This window comes from Delphinus delphis, chromosome 13 (genome assembly GCF_949987515.2).
Source record: "Delphinus delphis chromosome 13, mDelDel1.2, whole genome shotgun sequence".
Lineage (NCBI taxonomy): Eukaryota > Metazoa > Chordata > Mammalia > Artiodactyla > Delphinidae > Delphinus > Delphinus delphis.
The window spans coordinates 26,188,190-26,210,350 of record NC_082695.1 but is presented as its reverse complement, the minus strand read 5'-3'; the positions used below and the strand labels follow the sequence as shown (position 1 = coordinate 26,210,350).

The 22,161-nt window shown below is 58.8% G+C and overlaps 2 protein-coding genes across 6 annotated transcripts in view; one reads left to right on the top strand and one right to left on the bottom strand.

The window, feature by feature from the left end:
- The window catches only part of MED15 (mediator complex subunit 15), a 61,449-nt gene extending 51,382 nt beyond the window's left edge, over positions 1-10,067 (top strand). For 3 of the 5 annotated variants that reach the window (XM_060028533.1, XM_060028529.1, XM_060028534.1), the window contains 10 exons: positions 435-563; positions 5,610-5,746; positions 5,824-5,951; positions 6,053-6,187; positions 6,266-6,329; positions 7,161-7,227; positions 7,672-7,832; positions 7,915-8,081; positions 8,487-8,585; positions 9,087-10,067. In XM_060028533.1, the coding sequence (XP_059884516.1) occupies positions 435-563; positions 5,610-5,746; positions 5,824-5,951; positions 6,053-6,187; positions 6,266-6,329; positions 7,161-7,227; positions 7,672-7,832; positions 7,915-8,081; positions 8,487-8,585; positions 9,087-9,223 (1,224 nt within the window). In that variant the 3' untranslated portion in view covers positions 9,224-10,067. The remainder of the gene's footprint in view (positions 1-434; positions 564-5,609; positions 5,747-5,823; positions 5,952-6,052; positions 6,188-6,265; positions 6,330-7,160; positions 7,228-7,671; positions 7,833-7,914; positions 8,082-8,486; positions 8,586-9,086) is intronic. The other 2 variants (XM_060028531.1, XM_060028532.1) reach the window with 2 other exon arrangements.
- Positions 10,068-10,914: 847 nt separating this feature from the next.
- On the bottom strand, positions 10,915-15,489 carry CCDC74B (coiled-coil domain containing 74B). Its single transcript, XM_060029476.1, is given in 8 exon segments — positions 10,915-11,053; positions 11,152-11,223; positions 11,301-11,380; positions 11,454-11,640; positions 12,463-12,625; positions 13,509-13,568; positions 14,544-14,588; positions 15,201-15,489. Coding segments are annotated over 8 exon segments (999 nt in total). The 5' UTR covers positions 15,454-15,489.
- Between the last annotated feature and the right edge of the window lie 6,672 nt (positions 15,490-22,161).

The following is a 22,161-nucleotide window of genomic DNA, read 5'->3' as shown; positions in this document are numbered from 1 at the left end:
TCGAGTAGTGGCTGAATAGTAAGCCCCACAGGTGCAGGCTGGAGATCTGGGGAGGGTCTTGAGGAGGGTCACACCTGTCACCTGGTTTCCTTTGAGGAGTCAGGGCTCAGAGTGGGGTTCTCGTAGACCATCAGCGTGCTCTGCTTGCTGCGGTAGCTGGTGGTGACGGCTGTGTGGTGGTGTCCCATTGGGGCAGGCGTCTCGCCAGGAGAGACAGGGCTCAGTTGTGCTGACTCAGAGCCAGGCTGGCGTGGACACTTTTGATGAGCCGTGGGATAAGGGACAGCCAGTAGCGGGATATCAGCCAGGGAAGTGGTGGCAAGCCCACTCCCCTTCTCAAGGAGAGCTTAGAGACTCCGGCTCCCACAGACAGACGTGGAGGTGCTCTGCCCTGTGCCCTGGTGGCTCCAGATTGCTGCTCCCTTCCTCCTCAGGTCCGGGCTCCGATGGTGGTGCAGCAGCCGCAGGTGCAGCCCCAGGTGCCGCAGGTGCAGCCCCAGGTGCCACCGCAGACAGCAGTGCCGACGGCTCAGGCCTCCCAGATAGTGGGTCCCGGAGTCCAGGTGAGGGCCCAGAGCCAAGGCTCTGGAGGCGCCGGCCAGTGCATGTCCCCCGCGCTATGGTGAGGGTCCTGGTTGGATCAGGGCCTGTCCCTGGGGACCTTGGGTGGAAGCCCCGCCCGGCCGTGTCTGGGCCCCCGGCTTCACAGGGCACAGGCTGTTCCCACCTCCCGTGATGCCCCACATCTTCCCTCTTCCCTTCTCCTCCAAGAGGGCATTGGTGAGAGCATCACGATCTCTTCTTACCTCAGCCCTGAGCATGGGGCTGGGGGGATAGTAGCTCTCTAGAAACTGGGAAGAGCACGAGGACGGTGGCATGTGGCTCTGGTGGTCAGCACAGACTTGTGCCATGGCCCCTTGCCCTGCTGACTTGCAGGGCTCACCCCTGTGTGGCACGTGTGGCACATGTGGCCCAGGTCCACCATGCCCACCCTCCGCAAATCAGATGTCGATGGGATGGAGGAGACCTTCCGGCCTTGCCTAGTAGAGGCCACAGCCTCCTTGGTGTCTGGGGTGGGAGGCTGGGCCTCATGACTTCTCCATAGACGCCCCCCTCACCTATGTCCAGTCCCCAGCCTTGGTTCCTCCTGTCTCCACCCAGCAGTGGCAACACTGATAGTCTGGCTCAGAAGAGCGTTGGCTTTAGACAGAGCCGATGTGGTGAGACCCCAGGGGCGACCCGGCCACCCCGGTGCTGTGCGGCACTGGGCTGCCGTGCTGAGTGTCCCTGCCAGCTCCTGCCCTGCTCACTCCCCGAGTCCGTTGAGCTCCCTGTCTGGGGCACTGGACCGTGTGGTAAGCACTGCTGGGATGCCGTGTGTTCCCTTAGCATTGGCGGGAGGCTCAGAAATGGTCCTTCCTGGTCCCCGCCACATGGCTGGAGTCCGTGGGAAACACACCGCTGAGGGGAACTGTGGCGTTTGGAGGTAGCTCTTGGTCACTGCGCCACATCACCAGCTTGCCCACCTGTGGTATTATGTGCAACAAACCACGGACATCATGTCTGTAGCTGGGGCAGGGCTGGAGGCCTTGTATGACAATGTTGGCGTCCTCTGCCACCACCCTGTGTGTCCCAGCCTTGTCCCCAGGCCTCCTGGGGCTCTCTGCTCTCGGTGTCCTGTGCAGAGTGTGGTCAGAGTTGGGATGGCAGCAGCGGCATGGAGTGACCGCCCAGCCGGTGGAAGCCGCTGCCCTTGCTGCCTCTCAGGTCTGGTAGGAGAGTGGGAGGCTTGGCCCTCTGACCTGGCAGCTTCCATCCTGAAGCAGAACTTCCCTTTTCACCCCAGTTCTTGGTGTTTGGGAAGCGAGCAGCCGAAGAGTTGCCGTCTTCCAATGGTCCAGGCCCCACCTGCTGGTTCGTAGGCTTCTCGCTTGGGTAGGTGGACTCCCTGCAGCTTCCTGGGCGCCCATCACTCTCCTGCAGTGGCCGAGGGGGATGCGCTCCATTCCCCATGCCAACCCCTTGGCTGTGCTTCCCTTCCTGGTAGTCACATGCCTTTGCTTCTGCTGGAGGTCCCAGTCCAGCCCGCGTGGGGCTTGGCCGTGGGCTTGATCACCTTGAGGGTAACCTTGATTTGTAACCTTCTGCCCCCTCGTGGAGCACGGAGGGCTGACAGCCGGCAGGGCTGAGGCAGGCGTGGGCTCTTCTCCCCAGGTGGGGACTCGGGTAGCTGGGTGGACAGGAGGCGCCACCACTCATACCTGCGAGCGGGTTTGGTTTTCTGAGGATGTACCTTCAGGGTTTATGGGAGGGGTGTCCACCCCATCCTGAGTGAGAGGCCAGCCTTGGGCAGAGTGGAAATGAGGCCTCACCCTGCCTGCGGGGCCGCACTGTGGGTTCCCAGGTCTGGCGCAGGTATGTGTGGGGTGCTCGTGCAGGTCCCTGGGGGCCAGTTGGCTGCCTTACTGTGTGGATCTAGCAGCAGTGGGGTTCCCAGGGTGCAAGGAGACCCCTGAGGGAGAATCTCTGGATTCACAGCCTTTTTTTTGCAACCTCAGTGGCAACAGTGGACAAGACAAGGCTACAGATATTCTGACCCTAAAACTAGAAAACAGGTGGTGGCTGTAGAAGGTGGGAGAGGTTGAGGGGAGTATAAGCAAGGGAAGCATTTCAAGCGGGAGAGCCTGCTTGGCTTCTTTTCTTTCCGGTTCTCTAGGATTTTGTGTGTGGCTTCTTTCTTTTTCACGTTACAATAGAAGTAAAAGGTTGTCCTGTAATTAGAGTCCCTTGGTCAGTGTTGCCTTCCGTGGCTGTGTGCTGTTCCTCTTATGAACGTATCCTGCTGTCCTTAATTATTGTCTTGTTCTCGGATCCTGAGGTTACTTCTGGTTTTTTGCTGTTAGCCGTGGTGCATGGCAGGTCCTGGACCGTTTGCTGACATTTCCCAGAGTGACTCACGGGGGCATTTTGAGGCTCTCGATCGTACCAGCTGGTCACCTACCAGGAGGTCGACACATACGTGCGGGGCCCACGCATTTGACCTCAGAACACGGGGTCCAGTGTGTGTGTGAAAGAGGTGCTGGGATGGGGGCCCAGGTGGCGGCCCCCAGGCCTGGTCTCTCAAGTCTGCCCTCTCAGAGCAGAGGAGGGGGGCCTCATTGTGCGCTTGGTGGTGCTGGGACCTGATGGGTGGTGGGGCTCACAGCCCAGGCTGGAGTTTGGGATTTGGGTGTTTCAGGAAAATCAGTGAACACTGTTCTGTATGCCTGACTCTGACATTAACTTGTGTAGATGAGAGAGATGTCCCCGTCACATCCCTGTCCAGCGGGGCGCTGGACTAGGACTCAGCGCGAGAGCCACACCCCATGATGGCAGGTGAAAACCAGGACAGGATGCGTCTCCATTTCCCAGCAGCCCCTGTGCTTTGGTCTTCCTGCTTCCTGTTCTTCCAGCATTCGGAAGCTTAGCTGTCATTCTTACGTTACAGACCCGCTTCCCTGATGTGTGTGTGTGGAACAGTGTGGGGAATGGGCTGAGCACACCCTGCGCCCCCTCCTCTCCCACTGGGCCCTCCACCATGGCCGCTCGGGGCCTCCCTGGGCGGGTGTGTGTTGGGAGGAGGAGTCGTGGCCTGGCTCGTCCAATACTGTAGACGTCTGGTGTGTCTCGTTAGGATCTGTGGTCAAGAGAAAACCAGCTTTCCACCTCGGGAGCTCTGTGACCAGAAAAACAGTCCGCAGAGATCAGAGTCAAGCTTTTCATTCCTGATGACTTTGTTTCTTCTGGGAAGAAATAGCGTCTCTTTCACACCACCTGAGTGCTTCTGGGCCTCTCTTGCTCTGGAAGGAGCACTGTTGAGCTGCCACGGGGCTCACAGCTGGGCACTCCAAAGTACAGGGTGGTGCCGGCCAGCCGTGGCCTTTGGGTGCTATCAGCCACACCCCGGGTGCAGGCAGGGGAGCCCAGCACAAAGCGTGCTCCACGCACTGACATCCCACTTAGCATCTGGTAGGGTGGGTGGTGGGCTCTTCAGGCAGCGCTCAAGTTTCGACAGACAACAGGAGAACGGCTTCCTGGCCCACACCCTGGAAGTTCTTTTGTTGGTGTGGCTGCAGGACTGTCCACTCCCAGCTCTGCATGAGGGCTGCCTCGCACCCACAGCTATTGCTGGGGTCATGTTGGCATCTGCTACTGTCTGGGTCACCCCTGGCTTGCAGTGTCTGCTGCATGCGACCTGTTGGTGAGTGTGGGACATACCTGTGATGCCAGGGGTCTCCCCGCAGACCTTTCTCCTGCCTTGGAGCCCTGCCCTGGCAGACTGCGTGGACGTCAGCACTGCCCTAGCCTCACAGATCAGCTCATCCTCCTGGGGTAGATGTTTTGTTTCCCATGGATCACCCTGCCTCCTTTCAGAACCTGGCTGGGTGGTTTTCATTTAGTTTCATCATCACATTGTGAACACATGCAGGCCCTGCTCCAGTGCCATGTCCAGCCTCGGTGTGCAGAGTGAGGGGGGCAGGCTAGAGTCAGTCTGCAGAATTGGGCAGGCTGGGAATGGAGGGTGGGGTGTGAGCTGGGCTCCAGGAAGCAGGCTCCGGAGGTGATGCTCAGTGCACAGGAGGTTGCTGGGGTGTGGGGGAAGCTCTGAGTGAAGCTGACAGGGCCTTTGGGGTGGCCCCCTGTGGCAAGCGGCTGGGCCTTTGTGCACTGTCCGCAGGCTCTGGGCAAGGCTGCTCTGCAGGGCTCATTCCGGGGCTGCTGGGCACAGGGCTGGCGGGCAGCTGTCTCCCCGAGCCGTCCGCGCTGCCAGAACTGGCATCTTGTGCCTCTCGGGTGGAAAGTAGTTACTTCCACACACCGTCGATCTTAGTCCTGGGTGTGTGATTTCCTCCCTCTGCGTTCTCGGATGAATATGGCATTGTCCTAGTGATGACAGCGGGATGCGGACCCCGCTGTGTCCGCCCTGACGAGGACTGCAGGGAGAGCCTGCTGTGCAGAGAAGGGAGCACGATGCCAAGCCGCTCCCCTCTCCCCTCTCCCAGTGGGGTCTGCTGGTCCCACAGGGGCTGCTCGGCTGCCAGACCACAGAACCCCAGGCCAGGTGTGCTGGCAGGGGTGACAAGGGGAGGCTTTGCTCCCGTCAGGCAGGCACAGGTGGGACACAGAACAAGATGGAGGCGTCCCCACTGCCCTGCAGCTGGGCTTGACCTTGGTGCTGTCAGAGCTGGGGCTGCCTGTGGCCTGAGGGGTCTTGTTGAGGTTTGTGGGACGGTCCTGCCTGTCATAGAGCGCAGGCCTCACTGCCCTCCCATGCCCACAGGCTCCCACACTCACGAGGCAGGGACCTGAGGGTGTCCCATCGCAGCCCAGAAGCCCCCGCCAGGAGCAGAGGGCCACCCAGCCCGGCCCTTCTGCCAGCGTCTTGGTCACTGTGTGTTTGCGTGGGCACCCACAGGTGGGGGCGTGTGCCCGTGTTTGTATTTGAGAGGCGGGGCATCAGAGAAAGACCAGGGTGTATGGCGAGGCTGCGAGAGAGAAGGGGCTTGTGAGTGGGGAGTGGGGGGGGGGGGCGTGGGGCGGGTGAGCAGGCTGAGCCCCTCCCCCTCCAGGTCAGCCAGAGTGGCCTCACCATGCTGTCGTCACCGTCGCCGGGCCAGCAGGTGCAGACCCCGCAGTCGATGCCCCCTCCCCCCCAGCCGTCCCCGCAGCCCGGCCCACCCAGCTCACAGCCCAACTCCAACGTCAGGTAGGCCTGGCCCGTGCCCCTCCCCACTTGGCTTGCAGGCCCAGGCTCATGGCCGCGCTCCCTTTCGCTCTGCACAGCTCCGGCCCTGCCCCGTCCCCCAGCAGCTTCCTGCCCAGCCCTTCGCCGCAGCCCTCCCAGAGTCCGGTGACGGCGCGCACCCCGCAGAACTTCAGCGTCCCCTCCCCAGGACCTTTGAACACGCCTGGTAAGTCGGACCCAAGGCGGGCACAGTCCGGGGCCCTGCGAGGTGAGGGGCTGACGACCCTTCGTGGGCTGGGGCCGTGCTCACTGGGCCGTGTCCCGCAGTGAACCCCAGCTCCGTCATGAGCCCCGCGGGCTCGAGCCAGGCCGAGGAGCAGCAGTACCTGGACAAGCTGAAGCAGCTGTCCAAGTACATCGAGCCCCTGCGCCGTATGATCAACAAGATCGACAAGAACGAAGGTGGGGGCCGGGCGGGCGGGCCGGGGGCAGGGCCTGCAGACGCCCAGGCCCTTGTCTGAGTGCCTCCTTCTGCCCCAGACAGAAAAAAGGACCTGAGTAAGATGAAGAGCCTTCTGGACATACTGACAGACCCCTCCAAGCGGTGAGCTTTGCCCCTAGGCCCATGGGGGGAGGTGGTGCTGCGCCCACACCTCACAGAGGGTCCCCAGCTGCTTGGCTGGCCTACCCTGTGGCCCTCAGAGCCCTGCCTCACTGGGCTACTGGCCTTGATGGGCTTCAGTCTGACCTGCAGCCCTGCCCCTGATTTGCTGGTGGCCTTGGGCAAGTGACTGTTTCTTAGTTACCCCATCTGCAAAAGGGGCAGCTGAGCTCGAAAGCGCTGGCTGTGGGAGGGAACTGGGACGGCGTCTGAGAAGCACTTGGAAGGCAGAGGACACGCACTCATGTCCTTTCCCTTGCCCACTGGCCGTGGGGCTGCTGAGCACCAGAGCTCAGCCAGCGCCACCTCCTGTGCATGGACTGGCCTTGGGATTCCTGCCCTCTCCCCAGGCCTTGGCTCAGGCCAGGCTCCCCTTCCAGAACGTCCTCCCTGTTCTGCTCATCTGGGCAGAATGCTGGGCACTGAGGAGTGGGCCTGTTGGCGGTGGACGGCCCTCCAGGCCCTCATTGGGGTCATCGGGATGGGGGGCAGGGGCCTGGCCTCTGTCTTTCCCCTTGATCCATCACGTGCGTGCCTTGTTCTGCCAGCCAGGACCAGCAGCTCCTGGGTGCGGGGCCATCTTGCCTTAGACTCTGGGTCTGGGAACAGCGGGTGGGCTGGCTGGGGTTCCTGGGGAGGGTTCTGGTGGCCCAGGCCTCAGGTCTCGCTCCATCCAGAGGAGGCCAGACGGTGAGTGGTTGAGATGAGAACATGAGAGCTGCCGGCTCCCCTGTCCTCCCACGTGGAGAGTCAGCCACATCTTCTCCCCTATAGGTGCCCTCTGAAAACGCTGCAGAAGTGTGAGATTGCCCTGGAGAAACTCAAGAATGACATGGCAGTGGTGCGTGGGGTGCTGCGGCCTGGTGGTGTTGGTAGGGTCGCAGGCATCTCTGGGGAGGTCAGGGCTCACCCCACAGTGACTCGGAACCACGAGCTAGAAGGAGCCTGCAGTCAGAGGTGGGCAGGGGACCGTGCTGCTCAGTCTGGGGAGCCTGCTCAGGAGTCCTCTTCCAGGTCAGGTCTGCAGTGTGGGTGGGGTGAGAACATGGGAGAAATCAGCCTCTGGGTGCGGGCCCATGGGTGCTTCCTTCCCCCACAGGTGTGAGGGTTCTCATGCCCAAGGCCAGGCCCAGGGGGAGTAGAGTGTGTCCAGGATCAGCCATCCTTGTCTGCAGGGGTGGAGGTGGTGGGGGAGCCAGGAGGTCTGGCTGTGAGTGAGGATGAGGACCTGGGGTCTGGAAAGCCGCCCCAAGAGTGGGCTGCTGACCCTGCTGTCCTGTCCCAGCCCACGCCCCCACCTCCCCCGGTGCCGCCAACCAAGCAGCAGTACCTGTGCCAGCCACTCCTGGATGCCGTCCTGGCCAATATTCGCTCACCTGTCTTCAACCATTCCCTGTACCGCACGTTCGTGCCTGCCATGACGGCCATACATGGCCCCCCCATCACGTGCGTACTGCCCAGGGCTTGGTGGGCGGTGGGTCCTGGGCCATGGCCTGGCCAGCATGGTCAACACGGCTGCCTCCCCCAGGGCCCCGGTGGTTTGCACCCGGAAGCGTAGGTTTGAAGAGGACGAACGGCAGAGCATCCCCAATGTGCTCCAGGGGGAGGTGGCCCGGCTAGACCCCAAGTTCCTGGTGAACTTGGACCCTTCTCACTGCAGTAACAACGGCACCGTCCACCTGATATGCAAGCTGGGTGAGTGCCGGGGGTGGGGTGGATCAAGAATGAACCGTGACTGGCAGCCTCAGGCTCTGCCACTGCCCAGGACCACCTGCTCATCCCCAAGCCCCGGGCCCTCTCTGGAGCCTGCCCGCTGTCCTCCTTGGTCCCCACACGCTCCTGGCCCAGAACTCGCACTGGGGGCTGGGCCCTGAGCCTGCACACTCTCACCTCTCTCCCACGTGCAGGGAAGCCCCCTCCCTCCTGTCCAGCTGCGACTCTGCTCACCTGAGGCCCTGGGGAGACGGAGAAGCTCGGGAGTCAGGGGCCTCGGCTCTGCAGCAGCCTCACCAGAACCTCTGGGGCCTGGAGGGTGCTGTTGGGGAGCAGGGCTATGAGGAGGGGCAAGCCTGGTCACAGGTGCGGCCTTGTGTGTTGCAGATGACAAGGACCTCCCCAGCGTGCCACCGCTGGAGCTCAGCGTGCCTGCCGACTACCCTGCCCAGAGCCCACTGTGGATCGACCGGCAGTGGCAGTACGGTGGGTGACTGAGAGGACGGGCCACAAGGCTTTCCTCCACGTGCCCCTGCCCTGCTGAGGCCCCCTCTTCCCCTTCCTCCTTGGTGGGCAGGAGCAGATTGCCCCTCAGTCACATGGAAAGAGAAGTGTCTCTGACCCCATGGTGTCCCTGCAGCTCTGGGGCAGCCATGTTCCGGGGATGAGGGGTGAGCAGGCCCAGTGGCTCCTGTGGGCCTTCTCAAGGCTGACCGGGGGGCACACATGGGAGCTTGGGCTCATGGGAACCCATCTGGGTGACAGGCCCAGAGAGAACCTTGGTGATGGGAGACAGTCCCCCCGAGGCTCAGAGCTGGCATGTAGAGGACCAGGACAAGGGCCCTGAGGCCGCCCTGAGGCTCCAGACCATTTTGTTCCAGCTCTCCACTGGCACGCGGAGCTGGCACCCCTGGTCCCTGGGCTGGGTGGGGCGGGCCAGGGTCCTGGCAGAGAACACAGCGCTCATGGCCGGCCGCTCTGCTGCAGACGCCAACCCTTTCCTGCAGTCGGTGCACCGGTGCATGACCTCGCGGCTGCTGCAGCTCCCTGACAAGCACTCGGTCACGGCCCTGCTCAACACCTGGGCCCAGAGCATCCACCAGGCCTGCCTCTCAGCCGCCTAGCCGCCACCGCCACTGCATCTCCGGCTGCCTGCCCTCCAGGGACCGTGGGGCAGCCGGCAGCCTCGTCGGGGCCCCGTGTCGGACATTTCTAGATGCTGGCTTCCTTAGAGAGCTTGGGCTTAGGTTAACTTTCCTGCTTTTATCTTCTGCCTTGGGGACCTGCCAAACATTTCCCACACTTGGACAGGACTGGGACAGGCAGCTGGCTGCTTCCTCCAGGAGCCAGGCATGCCCCCGGCCCTGTGCTCCTCAGGCTACTATCCCCGCAGCCTCTGCAGGGCCCGTGTCCTTCCTCGGGAACTCAGGGTCCTGTGTGAGCCTCTTGCGTGTGCGCCAGAAAGCTCTTCTACCGTTTCCACAGGGGAACGTGCAGGACATAGGAAACCCTTAAAACATGCAGAATTCCTTGATCACGGTTTTGGGTTGAGATCGTGCCACCGTTGGCATGTGGGGCACGCCACAGGGAAGCTCCAGGATCCGGGGGCGCTGACTGCAGCTCGAGGGAAGGTCTGTTTGTGGCTGTGGGTCCCCGGCCACCGGCCGGGCCTCATACCTCATGATCCTTCTCATTCTAGCCCTGGGAGTCCGCTCAGCACTGTGGAGGCACCCGGGAGCAGGGGTGTCTGGGTGGATCTTGTTCCTGGCGCCGTGCCCACTGGTTAGGCACTTAGGCCCACTCGGGTTAGGATGTTGTCCTTGGGACCCAGCGTCTTAAGAACCCTCCAGACAGTTGAGGGCTCCTGACGGGGTGCCAGCCGGCCCTCTGGCGATGAGAGGTTCCCCCCTTTTGTATGTGCATTACCGTGTCTTCTGTGGTTCTTATAATAAATTTATTATTCCTGTGTTTGTCATGAATTTGTCACTGTGTCCCCCCTCTCTGCAAGTCAGGGGCCCTCCATCCAGTGAAGGGCACTGTCAGGGCTGAGCCAGGTCCCCCACCTCGGGGATGGCCACCGATGCCCAGACGTGCCTGTCCTGGTTCACCCCCAGGTTCCCTGCTGCCCAAAGCAGAAGCGGCAGAGATCGGCACTGAGGACATGGCCGGTTGGGCCAGGAGGACTGTCCTGCCAGGCAAGGGTCTGCGCTGAAGCTGCTGTTCTGGCGATTGAGGGGGTGGTGTGAGGCCATTGCAGGGTGGGGCCCAGTGTACAGGAGAGGACCTTCTCCCGTGGCCATGGCTCTAGCCGTCCATGGAGGAAGGCAGGCTGGGTGGGGCCGCTCACTAGCTGTGTTCGTCAGTGGACACAGGACAGTGTCTTGCCTACATGCCGGGAAGGCAGCCCCCTGCACTCCAGGAAGAGTGTGCAGGCTGTCCCGGAGCTTGTTTTCTTACAGGGCAGCCGCAAGGCCCTAGCAAGCAGGGTGACTGCCCAGCAGGCCCTGCCCATGGCAGGGAGCAGAGCTAGGGGCGCTCAGGGCAGCAGTGCCTGATGGCCAGTGAGGAACAAGACTCACAACAGGGAGAAACGAGCTTTATTTCCAGTCTTCGACAGGTAGGCTCATGCTTATTTCATAATGCACACGTGTGTGTAAGTGCAGAAATACCAAGCAAAGAAATAAACAGTTCTTCAGCCCTGAAACCACGTACTTTATCTGCCGTGGGTTTGGCTGGTCTGGAAGTTAGGCTGGCGTAAATGTACTGGGATTCTTTGGAAGTGCTACCTGAGGGTGAGTGGTCATGGGTCTGGCACTCAGAGCACCGAGTAGTGCAGCCACCGGCTCTGCACTGCCTGCAGCCGTCTCTGCCGCTCGGCAAAGTTGCTCTTGAGGCTCCGCTTCAGTGCGGGCAGGATGGCTCACTCCGCCATGGGCGCCCGGCTCAGGATCAGGCTGGGGGACGGGGGTGGGGGGGTCACTGCGGACGCCCTCCCCGGCCCTGTGACCCCTGGGCTCAGAGGCTGCCTACCTCCTGTGCCAGTAAGACTCACCATTTCTTAGAGACGCCCCTGGTGGCGACCTTGGGGAGCAGCATGGCCCCCGGGTGCAGAGCCTCCTGGTCCCTGGGGAGGGACAGTCAGCCGTGAGCCCCAGACAAGCAGGCCCCGTTGTGACCCAGTGGGCCGCATGGGGCACTTACTTGGGAGAACCGGGCCTGGCCTCCTCGAGGGCAGCCCTGTGTCTCTGGCTCCTTTCTAGGAGGGACTTGAGGTGTTGCAGCTGGAAGGCAGGGAGAAGAGGCACGGTGGGTGGGGCTGCGGGGGCCCCGGGGCACCCTGCAGCCGAGCCTCACCTCTTGGGCCTGCAGGAGGTTGGCATTCCACAGCTGGCGGATGACCACTTCGCACTGCTGGAGTGTGGCGGGCTTGCACAGGTGCAGGGGCAGTCTCATCGCGGGGGGCACCCCTGGCACCTGCTTGCCCTTGTGCAGGCTGCCGGCCACCGAGGTGGCTGCTGGATTAGAGCTCTCCACTTTGTCTCTGAAACAGCCATTAGAGCAGACCAGAGGCGGCCTACCGGAGGTGATCTCTCACACCCCCTCTCGGGGCAGCACCTGCTCCAGCGTGAGTAAGAGGGTCATCTCCACGGCCTCCTGGGGCCCTGGCTCCCTTCCGCCTACCAGGGTGCTCCAGGCACCAGGTGGCGGGGGTGGGTCTCTGGGGCTGGCTATGACCCGGGCGCATCACTTCCTCCCCCCTCAAGGTACACTGAAGAGTCAGATGTGGTTTGAGCTGCCTGGCTGCCCTCAGTCCTGACCACAAACCCAGGGTGCTGGTGGAGGGGGGAGCCTAAAGACTGCAGAGAAGCAGGAGCCTGGCCTGCTGGTGGCACTACCCAGGGGACAACAGGGTCCCTTCTTCGGATGCAAAGTCCAGGCTCACTGCTGCTTCCCAGGAAGTCCCAGGAACTCGGGTGTCACCAGGGACTGGTCCTGCTCTGGTCTGCTGGCCCTGTGCCTTCCAGAGGCCAGCACAGCTCCCAGGGTGGAGCCCAAACCTGACTCAGGGTTCTCTTGGCAAAAAGCAAGCTAATGTGGAGGCCAAGTTACTTTGTTTCTGTGCTTTGAGAGAATGCTTTAGGGGCTGCTGCTGGCCCCTCTTGCGGGCTCAGGTCAGCACAGGGACCGTGCAGGACCCCCAGGGGAGAGGAGAAGGCAGGGTCCACCAGATGGGCAAGCCCGGCTTTCACGAGCTTGCTTCCCTCTGAAGACCTGCCCGTTTGGAAGGGCAAAGCAATTGGCTGGTTCCAGGCTGTGAACCTGCTGAATGCAACCCTGTCCCGTGGGGCTCACGGAGCCTTACTTGGCCAGCCCCTGTGCCCCGAGGGCTTTGTCCACCCTGCTGCTGTGAAGCAGGGCAGCAACCAATGGCTCCTCCTCCAGGTCCAACTTCTGGGGAACGTCAGCTTTCGAGTCTTGCTTCTTAGAGGAGGTGCGCTGGGACCTGGCCTTGCCTTGCGAGTTGGCTGAGGGTCAGACTCAGACAGGGCCAGTCACTGGGCATCAGTCAGCTGTATGCACCCAAGGGGCCCCACCCTGCATCAGTTTCCTCTTTGTAAAGGGGAGATGGTAATGGCCTCCCTCTGAGGGCCGCTGGGAGGCACAGATGCGGGAGTAGGGTGAAGCGTGTGGGTGCCTGAATGCTCTGAAGCGGACGCAGTGGTGGAGGTGGCTCCCCGAGCAGCTGAAGTGCGGAGAGCCCCACACACCCCGTGGGGCAGTCTCCTCACGGGCCTCGGTAAAGGCCGGGGTGGGGTAGCCAGCAGCTGTTCCCTGACTTTGAACCCCATTTCGGGCAAAATGAAACGGAAGGAAAGGTCTGGGTGGCCCAGCCTGTGCAGGTCTGCTCTCCCGGGATGAGGCCCCTCACTCAGCAAAAATGCCACAAATCCAGCCTCTGTAGGAGGGCCAGCCCACCCACGTCCTGTCTGCTCTGAGGGACACAGTGAGCAGCAATGAAGACCACTCGGGGCTCCTCTGTCACACGCTCTGCCTGACTCATGCCCCACACTGACCATCTTGCCTTGGCAGCCAAGCCTGTCCTGCTTTTGTGGCCTGTCCTCAGGCCTCCCTCCAGCCGACCCACTAACCTGTCCCCTGGCCTCAGCTCCCTCCTGGAGGTTTCAGCTCACAGGGCACCTGGGGACCCTCCTTGGTCCCTCAGCTACCCCTTAACCCCCAAGCCCATGGGGACTGGCAGAGGCGCTCCCCCGAGGTCTGCCCCACGGAGGACCACCGTGGGCTTTCAGCATTCGGCTCAGCACCCCACTTGCCGTTTCAGGCCCGGGGGCCCTGAGGTCTGTACCTGCTCTTCCCCCACCCTGAGCACAGAGGTGCTGGTGTGCTCACCTGACACCACTGTATTCGAGATGGACTTGTTGGACTGAAAGCTGGAACTGGAGATGCTGCCTGTGGGGGCTGCTTGGGGTCAGCAGAAGGTGGCAGCAACGAGGCTCCCATCCCTGCAGGTCTCAGCGCTTCTGCACGGCTGCTGTGGCTGAAGGGCCAGGCCCACCTGTGCCCGCCTCCTGGCTCTGCAGGTCCCAGCCCTCCCCCACACTCTGGTGAGGCAGCCCCAGACACCGCCAGTGCCAGAGGGAGCCAGGGCCATGGGGCTGGGGACGGAAGAAGCAGTGGGACCTGAATGGGAGCACGCCCTCTCTCGAGGTCCCATCAGGGGACCCCTGACACTACGTGCCCACATCAGCTGGCTGGAGCTGTGCCACCCCACTGGAGAAGGGCCCTCACCACCCCATCCTCTGCGTATCTCCCAGGAAGAGAGCCCTGGGCACACCCCAGACTGGGGCATTCCAGGCGGGCACCACTCACCACTCAGACCACCTCCCGATGTCAGACCTGGTCCCAAAAGTAAGAGGGGAGGGGAGCCCAAGACTCGACCTGGTTGTTCCCAGGCTGGGCTAGGGGACAGGCAAGGTGAGTGGGCCACAGGTGATGACATGCCCCCATGGTTGCTGTGGAGATGATAGGGAGGACCCTGGAAGGAGTGTGCCCAGAGCTTCCTGCCCCAAGGCCAAAGGGACCAGGGGTTGGGGCTGGGGCTGTGCTGGGGAAGCCTGGGGCAGCAGTCCAAGTGAAAGCTCACCAGGATAGTGAGGCCAGGGCTGGGGAGGGGTGAACCTGGGCAGCCCCCTGCCCCCCAGCTGCTCTGTCCACTGCCCCTGCTGCACAGAACTCAGGCTTTGGGGTCCCCAAGAGTGGCACTTGCTGTGCTTGGGTGCATGAAGTCACCCAGACCATGGCTGGGAGCGGTCTGGCTGCCCACGCCCCCTCCCCACTGGGATAATTCGCGTGGGCATAGGCCGTCTGGGGGGCCTGCTCTTGAGGGCAGTAGCTTCCCATCAGGCACCTGTGGGCCTGTCTTACCTTTCCTCTGCGGCTTCTGATTCATGATTAGCTTGTAGTGAAGATCTGAAGACAAGCACGGGCCCTCCTCATGGCTACTCTGAGAAAAGAAGCTTTGCTTTCCCTGCCCACTTCTCCTTGCTGAGCCCCTGAGAGACCCTGCTCCATGGACCAAGCCTTTGCCTTGGCACCCTCGGGTCGGTGATGCCTCTGGCTGCTCCCTGAGCCAGAGCCCCTGTGTGAGAGTCTCTCCAGGAACCCATTCCTCCATCGGTGACGTCTACAGAGCAGTCTCTGCCATGCGGGGCCTGGGCTCCAGGGCGACAGAGGCGAGTCAGGATGACCCAGGTGTCAGGGATCGTTCTGGGGCCCCGGATCTGGGTGTGCTTAGTTTGTGAAAATTCATTAAGCTAGATACGCGTAATGTGGGGGTGTGTTTCACTTCTACAAAAGTTTTTCAAAGGAGGCCGCCTGACCCTGCCTGGAGAGGAGAGGCGGGCCGGGTTACCTTCGGGAATGGCGCGGCCAGACCCGCCCCCCGCAGTTGGCTTTGGTGCTGGGGCGGGGAGCCGAGCCCCGAGTGGCCGGGGTGGGACTTGCGGCCCTGCGTCCTCCCTCAGCCTTCGTGCGCCGTCTGGGCGCCGTCTGAGGCAACGCCCGCGGCGCCGCCCGCCTCACCCTTGTTTTCCCGCTTCAGGTGCTCGATCTCCTCGTGGAGCTTGACCAGCGTCTCCGAGTGCTGCTGCTGCAGGAACTGCAGCCTCTTCTCCAGGTCCAGCGCCCGCTTCTGCGCCTCGCTGAGCCCGACCGGCGCGCCGTGCTGCCCGGGGTACGGAGGGACCGCGGGCAGGCGCGGGCGCGACGCGCCCCGGGAGCCCGGGATCCCCGAGCTGGGGGGCCGCAGCCCGGCCGCCACCCCCGCCGCGCTCATGTAGCCGCCTCCGCTGCGGACGCACGGCCACTCGGTGGCCCGTCTACCGATGCTCAGCTCGGCGTCGCCATGGAAACGGGCGCGCCCCGCAGGGGGCTTTGCGTGCTACGGGGCGGGGCCGGGGCAGGGCTTGGGCGCCGGGGCAGGGCGGGGCGCCTGAGGGGCGGGGCTTGGGTACCCGGGACAAGGTGTGCGGCGGGGCGGGGCCTGGGTGATACGCCTGACTTAATTGGATGGCATCCTCTGACTTAAACCACAGAGAATCGTCTGCCTTTACAGGTCTTAATATTTAGTTTTGTTCACTGCTTGTGGGGTTTTTTGGCTTTTTATAATATTTTTTGATGTGGACCATTTATTTTTAAAGTCTTTGTTGAATTTGTTACAATATTGTCTCTGTTTTTTGTTTTTTGGCTCCGAGGCATGTGGGCTTTTAGCTCCCTAACCAGGGATTGAACCCGCACCCCCCGCATTGGAAGGAGAAGTCTTAACCGCTAGACTGCCAGGAAAGTCCCACTGGTTGTGTTTTAATAGTTCACTTTTTGAATAGATGATACAATTACAAGATGATACGACTTTAGATGGTAAGATTTTGATTCAAAAATCAGGTAGAATTTCCACTTCCAATAATCGCAGAACCCTCGTGTTTTATGAAATGTGGACAAAATACATGAAACAGCTGTCTGAAAGCACTGGAAAAGAGCAAAAAGCAGGCAGAAACTGGAGGAAGGCAGCTCTTGAAAGATGGCTCTTTTCTCCTGAGGGCTCCTGATCAGCCAGACCCGAACACAAAGCCACAGCCTTATCGGCTGGAGAGGGCGAAGGATGCAAACTGAGGGGCGCTGGGAAGTTTGGGGCCATAAAACCCCCTTCAAGTACATGGCTGGCCTGAAATGCACATGTAGGGGTAAGATTCCAAAGGTCCCAGGGCAAGACAGAGCTGGAGGCCGAAATGGCCTAACTCCAGGGGAGACCGAGTTTGGAAACTGATAGAGAAGCTTGGTAAACGCCTCAGTTTTCCATTTTGGCCCAAAAGGGCCACATTTTGGGGATAAAGACTGTGTTTTAGAAATAAGGGATTTGCACTAAGACTAAGGAAAAAATCAAAATACGTTTGCCGTAATAAAACTTAAAGCCCAGTCTCCACAAGTCCATGGCGATCTTCCCATAATTCAACTGTCTAGAGAACAGAATTCAACACTCTTCAGAGAATGATAACAGAACCCAGAGTCTCAATGACACATCATCTGCAAGGTCTGAATTACACTAGTAAATACCAGACATGCAGAGAAACAGACAAATGTGATGGAGTCAAGGACAGAAGTATATCCTCCTCGGTAGAAATGATTCGAACAATGCAGATAAATCCAAGTCCACCCTGCTCCCTGTCACGAGCGAGGCATGGCCACTGCCTGAGCCTTCTCTGTGTTTACATACTTACACTCGTACACTTATGGGTAGGACTCATTTGTCTGCAGTGGCCTTCAACTGTTTCTGTGTAATGGGATCATAACAAACATATTGCTTTGCAACTTGGTTTATGTTTTTGGTTTTTTTAAATTTATTTTTGGCTGCTTTGGGTCTTTGTTGCTGTGTGCAAGCTTTCTCTAGTTGCGGCGAGCAGGGGCTACTCTTCTTTGCGGTGCGCGGGTTTCTCATTGCAGTGGCTTCTCTTGTTGCAGACCCCGGGCTCTAGGCGCGCGGGCTTCAGTAGTTGTGGCACACAGACTCAGTAGTTGTGGCTCGCGGGCTCTAGAGTCCAGGCTCAGTAGTTGTGGCACACGGGCTTAGTTGTTCCGCGGCATGTGGGATCTTCCCAGATCAGGGATTGAACCCGTGTCCCCTGCATTGGCAGGCGGATTCTTAACCACTGAGTCACCAGGGAAGTCCCTGGTTTATGTTTTAACAGCAGGTCTTAGAGAACATTCCAGGGAGTTCATGAGTTCCTGCCTTTGTTTTTTATTTTTTTTTTTTAGCATTTTATTTTTATTTTTTTGAATTTTATTTATTTTTTTATACAGCAGGTTCTTATTAGTCATCAATTTTATACACATCAGTGTATACATGTCAGTCCCAATCGCCCAATTCATCACACCCCCCACCCCCACCCCCACCCCCCTGCCACTTTCCCCACTTGGTGTCCATACATTTGTTCTCTACATCTGTGTCTCAGTTTCTGCCCTGCAAACCAGTTCGTCTGTACCGTTTTTCTAGGTTCCACATATATGCGTTAATATACGATATTTGTTTTTCTCTTTCTGACTTACTTCATTCTGTATGACAGTCTGTAGATCCATCCACGTCTCAACAAATGACCCAATTTCGTTCCTTTTTATGGCTGAGTAATATTCCACTGTATATATGTACCACATCTTCTCTTTCTTTTTTTTTAGATGTTGGGGGTAGGAGTTTATTAAATTATTTATTTATTTTTGCTGTGTTGGGTCTTCGTTTCTGTGCGAGGGCTTTCCCTAGTTGTGGCAAGCAGGGGCCACTCTTAATCGCGGTGCACGGGCCTCTCACTATTGCGGCCTCTCGTTGCAGAGCACAGGCTCCAGACACACAGGCTCAGTAGTTGTGGCTCATGGGCCTAGTTGCTCCATGGCATGTGGGATCCTCCCAGACCAGGGCTCGAACCCGTGTCCCCTGCATTAGCAGGCAGACTCTCAACCACTGTGCCACCAGGGAAGCCCCGTACCACGTCTTCTTTATCCATTCATCTGTCGATGGGCATTTAGGTTGCTTCCATGACCTGCCTGCCTTTGTTTTTTATTGCTACACAGTATTTTCTGGGCTCATCCTATTTTTGCTCTCCTGGGCCATCCTAACCCTCCAGGGCAAAGTCAAGGACAGGCTGACTGTTCCGGTGACAGTAAGGGCCAGGTGTGCAGTCCGAGAGGAGGCTCCTGCTGCTGCACCAATTGTCAGCACCGAAAGATGTGCTTCAATTAACAGGGAGAAAACGTTTTCACCTGCTGACTCTCTATTTTTAGAATTGGAATTACCTGCTGATTTAAGTAAACAAGTGTCACATGGGAAATGATGACTATCTTTTCAGCCACAGCTAAGGGCTGTGATGTGGCACCCTCCACTCCTTTGCAGTCACATAAGAGCCTAGAGTTCCTGTGCATTATCTCATTTCATCCTTGAAATAAATTTGTCAAGGCAAGTGTTATTACATTTCCAATTTATGAACAGGGAAAGCAATGTGCAGAAAAGGGTTTAAAAAAAAATAAGTAATATGGGGCTTCCCTGGTGGCGCAGTGGTTGAGAGTCTGCCTGCCAATGCAGGGGACACGGGTTCATGCCCCAGTCCAGGAGGATCCCACATGCCTCGGAGCGGCTGGGTCTGTGGGCCATGGCCGCTGGGCCTGTGTGTCCGGAGCATGTGCTCTGCAACAGGAGGGGCCGTGGCAGTGAGAGGCCCGCGTACCGCAAAAAAAAAAAAAAAGTAATATGATGGGAAAACATGTATATTGTTGTACATATTTTCATTTCTCTGAATTTTTGTCACTTGCGCTTTTGGTGTCATATCTGAAAAACCATTAGTACTTCACAGTTATGAATATTTACTCCTGTGTTTTCTCTTGACAGTTCTAGTTTTAGCCCTTTCTTTTACATCCGTCTATGATCTGAATGTTGGACAGGTCCCTTCAACACAGTGACCACACGTTTCCTCGTTGGTTTTTGTTCAACGTTAGACTGAAGAGCCCCTTTTCCTATCCTAATCCTTTTCTGCTCATGTACAAATTAATTTATCCAATAGTTCATATTTTGATTCCTGAGATGTGAGGAGCTGGATGTGTATATAATAGGTAAAATAAGTTATTTATTGAGCAGCTACTATGTGCTTGCTCAGTGCTGGAGAGAAAAAGTACAATAATTGTCCACAAGGAGCAAACATACACATCGGAGAATCAGTCACAAGTATTTATTCAGCATCTTGAAGTGCCCAGCGTCACACAAGTGACAAGAAGTATCTCTTTGCTTTTATTTGTGGACCAGGGCGGGTGAGTACAGAGGGGGCTCTTAGTCCAGCCTGGGAGGTGGAGAGAAGGGGAGGCTTGGGGGGGGCGGGGGTCCCCTGGTGGGGAGGGAGGGGGTGCAGACCCTCAGAGACCACCTGAGAGCCCAGCAGAAACCCCTGGCCTCCTGGAAGGGGAGGTCAGAGGCCACTTCCGGGTGGTGGGGCCAGCTGAGTCAGCAGCTCCCTCCCCTCTTGACTGGCTGCCCCAAGCTCGGGTCTTGTTGGAGATTTCAGATACACAAACCCCAAGCTTTCCGGAGGACGTTCTGTAGGACACAGACGCTTGGATGTTACTGGATGCCTCATGGGAAACAGGTCATGAAGGACAGTGAGTCCAGCGTGGGCTGCAGGGCTGGGAGATGCCGCCAGGAGGCCAGAGCCGGGGGCTCTGAGAGGCAACCAGGTTTGATCCTTTGGCAGCGGTTGGGGTGGTGGCCAGAGGGTGAAAGTCGGGGTGTTGGGGGAGTTGAGGGGTTGGGCAGTTGGCATAAATCACCAGAGGCTTCGGTGAGGTGAGGGGAAACACGGAGAGAACCCCCTTCTTCAGCCTGACCTCCGGGAGTGGGGCCAGCAGCCTCTCCTCAGGTGTGTCCCCCCAGATGTGCCCCATCCCCCAGTACCATCCCTGCAGCTGAGAGCACCCCCCCGCCCCCACCGCCTTTCCACTGCTGCAGCTCTGAAACCAAGGGCCCTGAGGATTGGCATCAGCTAGATCCAATCCACCTATGATCTGCCTTCCCCGACCAAGTTCACTTCAATTTTTTAACAACAGCTGCTTTTTTAAAATTTTATTTAATTAATTTATTTTTTTGGCTGCGTTGGGTCTTCGTTGCTGTGTGCGGGCTTTCTCTAGTTGCAGCATCGCTTGAATTGTTTTTATGAAAATTTGCGTATCCTCTGAGTGGCACGGAGCCTAAATGGTAAGACTTTTGCCTGAGTTGTTGCTTCAGGAACTTGGTATCAGCTGTGTCCAGTTCGAGCTGAGCTGGTGAGTGGTTAGGACCACCAACCCTCCAACTGAAACCGAGCACTGGGCTCATGTGCCTGCGGGCAGCAAGTCAACCTCTGACGGCGGGCTTTGCAGCAAACTAAGAATGTTGTTTGCAGGGTGCCGAGCAAGGGAGTGGGGGGCAGGCCTCAGACCCGCTGCAACGTGGCCTCTGAGTTAGTGGTTTTTAAAGGGGAAGTATAGAGGGGCTGGGGTTCATCACCTTAATCGTCTGTGACCTGGGAGTCTCTGTCTCTGTAACCTGTACAGGCCATCTTGCCCCGGAAGATGACTCAGAGTGGCACGTGAATGTGATGCTTATTGGGAAGCTGAGGCTCCAGGCACCTGACCTGCATTGCTCTTTATTGATGAGGCAAACGTGACCACGTAGGTGCAGCCGGGAAGGAAGGGAACCAGAATTTAATTGTAAACTAGTCACGGGACTTAGTTTCCACCTATGCCGTCAGGCCAGGCACTGCCCCTCAGAACCTGTGTCCCTCACAGAACGGCTGCCTCACCATTTTCTTATTTCCAATCACCTTTCCCCACCTCCTGTGCCTCAGCCTCATCCTGTAAATACCCGTCCTCGGCCCTTGGATAGGCAGCCTCTTTTCTCTGCTGTGAACCTCGGCGTCTCAGCATCTGGCTCAGTGACACTTCTGCCTCTGCTCCATCCATGCCTTTCTCTACTCTGCAGCTAGAGCCCCGCAAACTAACTCGGGGTCATCGTGAAGGTAGGGTCCCCATCGCCCTCATCCGCTCAGCTCCCTGGGCGCAAGCCACTGAGCACCATGGGCCCCAAACCACCCTCCCCAAAACCAGGCCCCAGGCCCAACCACTGGCACCCTGGCCCCCTTTTTTTTTTTTTTTTTGGCTGCTTTGGGTCTTCGTTGCTGCGTGCGGGCTTTCTGTAGTTGCAGCGAGTGGGGGCTACTCTTCATCGCAGTGTGCGGGCTTCTCATTGCGGTGGCTTCTCTTGTTGCAAAGTACGGGTTCTAGGCGCACTGGTTTCAGTATCTGTGGCTTGCGAGCTCTAGAGCATAGGCTCAGTAGTTGGGGCACATGGGCTTAGTTGCTCCACGGCAAATGGGATCTTCCCGGACCAGGGCTCGAACCTGTGTCCCCTGCATTGGCAGGCGGATTCTTAACCAGTGCGCCACCAGGTAAGTCTGCTGGCCCCTCCTTGACCTTAGTGTTTGCTTCGATCTTTGACTTCTGGACTGCACCATGAGGTCCCCCACGTGTCCCAGCACAGTTGAGGGTGGCACGCAGTAGGTGGCTGTTCTATGGTTAATGGGTGTGTAGGTGAAGTGAGGCTTGGGGGCGAGCAGAACCCTGGAGAGATTGTTGGGGGGCAGGTCCTACCCTCACAGGCAGGCGGATGTCCATCAGGGGAGGCCAAGAAGAGGCGTCATCAGGGACCGGTGCCACGGATGGCAGACCCCAGACCATCATCTCACAAAGTTTGTTAACAAAAGCCCGTAATCTATCAATGTGAACTTGTAGAAACTGTCTTACTTCCTATTTCCATAGAATTTGACCAAAGCAGTTGCCTGGCCCAGGGAAAGGGGGACATTTAACACTCGGGCTAGGCCATGTGGGTTGGTGAGTGCATTTCGGTTCCCCGGTCACACGCACCCCTGCAGAAGCCACAGAAATTGCAACACAGGTCCCAGGATCCTAGCTCTTAGTATGA